The sequence below is a fragment of the Limulus polyphemus genome, unplaced genomic scaffold (genome assembly GCF_000517525.1).
Source record: "Limulus polyphemus unplaced genomic scaffold, Limulus_polyphemus-2.1.2 Scaffold7551, whole genome shotgun sequence".
Lineage (NCBI taxonomy): Eukaryota > Metazoa > Arthropoda > Merostomata > Xiphosura > Limulidae > Limulus > Limulus polyphemus.
Genome location: NW_013673161.1, coordinates 19,881 through 26,969, shown reverse-complemented (window position 1 = coordinate 26,969; position 7,089 = coordinate 19,881). Strand labels below are relative to the sequence as shown.

Genomic DNA, 7,089 nt, shown 5'->3' with positions numbered 1-7,089 from the left:
CATGCTCGCCCTTTCAGCCGTGGGGGCGTTATAATGTTACGCTCAATCCCACTAGTCGTTGGTAAAAGAGTAGCCCAAGAGTTGGCGGTGAGTGATGATGACTAGTTGACTTCCTTCTAGTCTTTCACTGCTAAATTAGGGGACGACTAACGCAAATAGCCCTCGTGTAGCTTTGCGCGAAATTCAAAAAGCAAACCAATCGGTTATTGAGAGTATATAAATAATATATGTATATCATAATTTCATTGGCTCTTACATATTGTTTGTTACCTAGTAACTAAGGTTGCAACTGTTAATATATATACAGGGTAACTGTTTACTTTGTTATAAATATAAAACTGAAAATAGTTTGTTTGTTTGTTTTGAATTTCGCGCAAAGCTACACGAGGGCTATCTGCGCTAGCCGTCCTTAATTTAGCAGTGTAAGACTAGAGGGAAGGCAGCTAGTCATCACCACCCACCGCCAACTCTTGGGCTACTCTTTTACCAACGAATAGTGGGATTGAGCGTAACATTATAACGCCCCCACGGCTGAAAGGGCGAGCATGTTTGGTGGAACGGGGATTCGAACCCACGACCCTCAGATTGCGAGTCGAGCTCCCTAACCACTTGGCCATGCCGAGTAGTGTAAGACTAGAGGGAAGGCAGCTAATCATAACCACCACCCATCGCCAACTCTTGGGCTACTCTTTTACCAACGAATAGTGGGATTAACCGTCACATTATAATACTCCCACGGCTGAAAGGGCGAGCATGTTTGGTGGGACGGGGATTCGAACACGCGACCCTCAGAATGCGATTCGAGTGCCTTAACCACCTGGCCATGCCGGGCCAATACAGAGTATTACGCCCTTGGAGATCATACGTCATTTTTTTTTTTTTGATAAAGCATCTTTATTCCATCAGTTTCTCCTGGTAGGGGCATATTTCGTCATAGTCAACATTGTTAACAATTCCCAGGATGCTCTTCTTCATGCTGAGATATTTAATTGTAAAAAAAAAAATACAAGCATTCTTCGGGAAAACGTTTTCTCCAAATACACTCTGTAAAATAAAATATTATTTTTTTTAAATTAATAAACCGAATTATATACAGCGAATAAGGCATCGCGATTACATCCCTAAAAATCACTAACACTAAAAGAGTTGTTTTAATGTATCGCTGGTCAGCTTGTGTTCACATTATAAGTTCGAGGATTCCTGGTTCGGGTCCGGTTGCAACAAAAATATGCACCGTGGATACGCTATAAGAATGAGTGTAATATCACTATCTGATCAGAAAAGAGCAGTCCAAGCGTTGGCGGTGGGTAACATTGACGATCTGCCTTCCCTTTAGTCTAGCAGTTCAAAATTAGAAAACGTTATGTGCAGGTAGCTTTGGATGGAACTCTGATACAAAACAAATAGTGAAGCAAAACGTTAGTTGTGTTTTAAATATTTGTATACTACAGTGTCATCCCCCTATTGGATCACAACCGTTGCCAAGGTAATTCGGTTACGTGATGTCATCCTGTAATGGAATGGTGAAGTTGTTTTGTGTTTTTCAGGTCTCATCGCCAGCAGCCAGAACTTGGCTTACGCTATCAGCAAATTTCTGGGCGGAATTTTATCTGACAGAATCAGTTCGAAGCTTCTGTTTTCTTCCGGACTGGTTCTGAGTGGACTAGCTACCCTGGGGTTCTCCGGGTCAGGATCCTTACTGGCTTTCGCCGCTCTGTGGTTCATTAACGGCTTCGCTCAGGGCGCGGGCTGGCCTTCCTGCGCAAAGGTTCTGCGCAAGGTGAGTTTCTTTAAACCTGGAAATGCCAGTTTTTGCTTGGTTGATTGATAAAATTTGATATTGTGTCGCTGAATAAACACTACCAAATATATATAACTTTTAACTGATTCGCTTGGATTGTTCTGAATTTGGCGCAAAGCTACACGAGGACTATATGAGCTAACCATCCCTAATTTAGCAGTGATTGACTAGAGGGAAGGCTGCTAGTCAACATCGCACATCGCCAACTCTTGGGCTACCATTTTACCAACGAATAGTCACGTTATAACTCCCCCACAGCTGAAAGGGCAAGAATATTTGGTGACGGGGATTCGAACCCACGACCCGCAGGTTGCGAGTCGAGCATCCTAACTACCAGGCCTTACTAGGCCTAATAACTTTTAAAAAGTTTCAACCGCTTTATCAAACAAATTTGATTGATTTTATCAATTTGATGAATTTATTTAATTTTAAATACAGTGAGTTGATATTCGGAGCTGAACTAACCATAAAAATTTAAATATATATATATATATGTAATTTCATTTTAAACATCCCTTGTCCTGTGGGAATATAATTTCACGACAGGCACGTTATGAATCAGGAGTTTTTTGTTTTTTTTCATGAATGCTTGGACATGGCGCAAGAAAAACTACATTATATTACAGACTCAAAAAACTTTTCTTGGGGCCAAGTGGACAATGTCCAGAACAGATGTTGGGGCCAAGTGTACAATGTCCAGAACAGATGTTGGGGCCAAGTGGGCAATGTCCAGAACAGATCTTGGGGTCTAGTGGACAGTGTCCAAAACAGTTCTTGGGGTCTAGTGGACAGTGTCAAAAACAGATCTTGGGACCAAGTGCCACCTAATTACTACTGTGCCGGACTGTGGATGTTAGGTTCCATGGACGTGCCACGTTAATGCCAAGAAAAACAAAATCGGTCTTCGCACTTTGGGGTCGTGGGTGCATTATGAGAGTGGCAGTCAAATCCCACTATTTGATTAGACTAGCCCAAGAGTTAGCGGAGGGTGGTGTTGACAAGCTGCCTTCTCTCTAGTCTATCGTTTCACAATTAGGTAATTTTTTTGTAACATAAATAAAAAATATATAAGTAGAAGCGTGTAAACAGAAATGGTCCAAAACCAACAATTGCGTCTAGTTTAACATACAACTTCACTGGATGAGTAATAACACAGCTTGAAACTGAAATTTTTAATTGATCATAGTATTAGGGAACTGTGGTTTGGAGTTAAAACCTAACACTGTGACCAGCTAAGAACTGTGGTTTGAAGTTAAAACCTAACACTGTGACCTTAGCTGGTCACAGTGTTAGGTTTTAACTCCAAACAACAGTTCTTAGCTGGTCACAGTGTTAGGTTTTAACTCCAAACCACATTCTTAGCTGGTCATTAGTGTTAGGTTTTAACTCCAAACCACATTCTTAGCTGGTCATAGTGTTATGTTCTAACTCCAAACCACAGTTCTTAGCTGGTCACAGTGTTAGGTTTTCACTCCAAACATAGCTCCACACATAAATAAATAGAACACACCTTGCCATACAACATTTTAAAAGTAAGAAGCTTTTTTCTCTCTCATATTATTATAATATATATAAGTTCATTGAAAGATGCATCTCCATATGGAACTGTAGCCATTCTGTTTAAGCCGACGATTTTCGAACAAGAAGGCTTACAAAGTCAAAGTTTAGTGACAACTAATCGACCTGGTTTTCAGTCAATTTGATCTAGTGCATCCCAAAATGCTCCAAAAATGATGGATTGTAAGTATATTTGTCTATTCTCTTTACAGTGGTACTCCCCCGACCAGTTTGGAACTTGGTGGAGCATACTCTCAGCAAGTGCGAACATTTCTGGGGGGATTTCTCCCTTTGTTTCAGCTTTCCTTATTGTCAATTACGGCTGGAGGTTCAGCCTTATAATAGCAGGTAAGGATTCAATTTTGAATTACTTTATTTAGGAGTATACTATTTCAACAACTTTTCGAAACACATTATATGAGACAATTAGTGGGTCCTCGCTGCATCTACCTTCAAGAATGCATCACAGGAGACAATTAGTGGGTCCTCGTTGCAAAGAACCTTCAAGAACACATCACAGGAGACAATTAGTGGGTCCTCGTTGCATCTACCTTCAAGAATACATCACAGGAGACAATTAGTGGGTCCTCGCTGCATCTACCTTCAAGAATACATCACAGGAGACAATCAGTGGGTCCTCGCTGCATCTACCTTCAAGAATACATCACAGGAGACAATTAGTGGGTCCTCGTTGCATCTACCTTCAAGAATACATCACGAGACAATTAGTGGGTCCTCGTTGCATTGACCTTCAAGAACACATTACAGGAGACAATATGTGGGGTCTCGCTGCAAAGAGCCTTCAAGAATACATTATAGAGGATAGATAGTGGGTCCTCACTGTAAGTAGCCCACAAAAACTTTATAGGGTAGACCTAGCAGGTCCTTGTGCAAGGAACCTTCAAAGACACATTACAGTAAACATATTTTTTTCAGTAGGTTCTCAAAGGGTGCACTTAATTGATCCTTACTACAAGGAACCTTCAAAAGACATTATAAGGGACACTTTGTGGATATTCGCTACAAAGAAACTTCAAAAATGTATTATGCGGGACACTTGGTAAATATTCATTGCAAGCAATCTTGACATTTATAAAAGTTACAATTATTATGAAAATCTTGCTTTATCCTCAAACTACCATCTAGAATGCTAGCATGTCACTTTTGGCGTTGAAAAAAAAATGGATTAAATTTTGGTCTCGGTTTTGACCTTTGACCCAGAATTTAAAATCTCGCTTCATCCAATGTGACTTTCCTTTAAGAAAACTTCAAACACCTAAATAGTTAAACAGAATTGTCTCCGGCTTTGGGGGGGACGTTTTTTTTAGCCAATTATTAAGTAATGAGGTTTGTGAGTGATGTACCCCCCTTCACCCCCACCCCCATCACCACAAACACTTACCCTAAAACTATAATCATTCTTTTGTTTTTATTCATTTTTGAACCATTTCCTCTTTTCCTTTTTCTATATTTGTTTCTTAGTAATCGTAAAAATCACATACATATATAACAAAAATAATGGGATACCAGTGTGGTATTTGATTTGAACATGAACGTAATTAAAAACGGGGAAAAATTAGTGTTGGATAAAAACTATAGATTGTACCGTCTCCTTTGTGGCTTACACGTGATCTTTTCAGTTGAAAAAAAGCGTTTCGGGAATCTAACACCTGTGTTCACTTTTAAAAGTTGGTCGTCCTGTAAATACACGGTGTTGTTATAATTACAGACTATTTTTGGGTAACAATACGCAGCAAGTACACCACACATTGTTGTATCTTAATACATTTAATTAACTAAATGTTTTCCTTTATCTTAAATACTTAGAAAGCGAGAAAACTTTGAGTGTTGTGGAAGCTAATAGGTTCCAAATTGATATGTTTCTAGCCAAATTGATATGTTTCTAGCCAAATTGATAAGTTTCTAGCCAAATTGATATGTTTCTAGCCAAATTGATAAGTTTCTAGCCAAATTGACATGTTTCTAGCCAAATTGATAAGTTTCTAGCCAAATTGATATGTTTCTAGCCAAATTGATATGTTTCTAGCCAAACTGACATGTTTCTAGCCAAATTGATAAGTTTCTAGCCAAATTGTCGAGAGTGCTTGTATATCTTTCTTGTAAGTTAATTCTCTAGTCATTGTGTTATTTATTTTTAACAATAAGTTATGAAAACGGATTCTTGTAAAACATTTGTTGCTTCGGTTTCTTGTGATCGAACAGAGCTCAGGTTTTCAGTTTTAAATAGCGAATTACTTTTACATCAGGCTTAAACAAATTAGTCTTCAACATATTTGTTTATTTCTTTTTTTCTAAGGTACGATTTCCATCGTGTTGGGGAGCATTTCTATATTTACGATTGTCAACTCACCAAGTGACGTGGGACTTCAAAGTGGGGCGGAAGTAGACGGAAAGAAGAATGATGGTAAAGTACCGGAATACCGGAAAATGTTGTTTGTTTGTTTGTTTTTATTGAATTCCGCACAAAACCACTCGAGAGCTATTTGCACTAACGGTCCATAAGTAACAGACTAGCAGAAAGGCAGCTATTCAACAACACTCGCCGCCAATTCTTGGGCTAATGTTTTACCGACGAAAAATGGGGTTGACCGTCACATTATAACGCTCCCGCGGCTGAAAGGGCGAACATGTTAGGTGACGGGATTCGAAACCGCGACCCGCAGATTGCGAGTTGAACACCGTAACCACCAAGCCATGCTAAGGCCCCACGCCGGAAAGAGCTTAATGCCATTAACAAAGCTAACACAATTAAGCCCACGCCTATGTAATTAACATTTATCTGTTTGCGTTCATGTAGCAGGACAACAGTAAGTCGAATTCGAAATTTCACAAGAACCTCCAGTTCCATGTTATGCGAGCATCATGTAGCAGGACAACAGTAAGTCGAATTCAAAATTTCACAAGAACCTCCAGTTCCATGTTATGCGAGCATCATGTAGCAGGACAACAGTAAGTCGAATTCGAAATTTCACAAGAACCCCCAGCTCCATGTTATGCGAGCATCATGTAGCAGGACAACAGTAAGTCGAATTCGAAATTTCACAAGAACCCCCAGCTCCATGTTATGCGAGCATAGCTCGAAAGTATAAATGATTTTAGATAAGTCTACAGATAATTGTTTGCTGTGAAAATGAGTTAGTGTTATGACTATTAGACCAGAAGTGTTAATGTTCAATATTTCCTACACCTAAAGGAAAACATTACAAGTTATAATAAGTTAACATGACAACATGGGACCTATTGGTCCATTTCGGCTGTTCCATCCTCTAAACTAAATTAAAATGGTTTTTAAAAAAAACAATAAAAAATCTTACAGCCAGTCCTTTTCATTCATATACTTATCAAGCTTTTTCTTAAACTCACTTACATTTACTGCCTCCACAACCCATTCCAAAGGCCAACCACCTTTTTAGAAAAATAAAACTGTCTTAGCTGAATATGTTTCCTACTTTGCCAAAATTTATATTTGTGTTCCCTAGTCCTACTATTCTCATTGTTAAATATGAAAAAAGATGATGCATCAACACTATCAATTCCCTTTAAAATCTTAAACACCTTAATCAGATCCCCCCCTAACTCTTCATTTTTTAAAGAGAAAACAATTTGAGAGATTTCAGCCTCTCCTTATATGACAACCCCCACCCAATCCCAGGCACCATTCTAGTAACCCTCATCTGAACCCTTTCCAACAATTCAATGTTTCTTTTAAG

At 39.1% G+C, this 7,089-nt stretch overlaps 1 protein-coding gene across 1 annotated transcript in view; it reads left to right on the top strand.

Moving 5' to 3' along the window:
- The window catches only part of LOC106474698 (glucose-6-phosphate exchanger SLC37A4-like), an 18,949-nt gene that overhangs the window by 6,463 nt on the left and 5,397 nt on the right, over positions 1–7,089 (top strand). Inside the window, exons 2-4 of the mRNA XM_022402999.1 lie at positions 1,548–1,780; positions 3,571–3,706; positions 5,676–5,783. Coding sequence (XP_022258707.1) covers positions 1,548–1,780; positions 3,571–3,706; positions 5,676–5,783 — 477 coding nt within the window. The remainder of the gene's footprint in view (positions 1–1,547; positions 1,781–3,570; positions 3,707–5,675; positions 5,784–7,089) is intronic.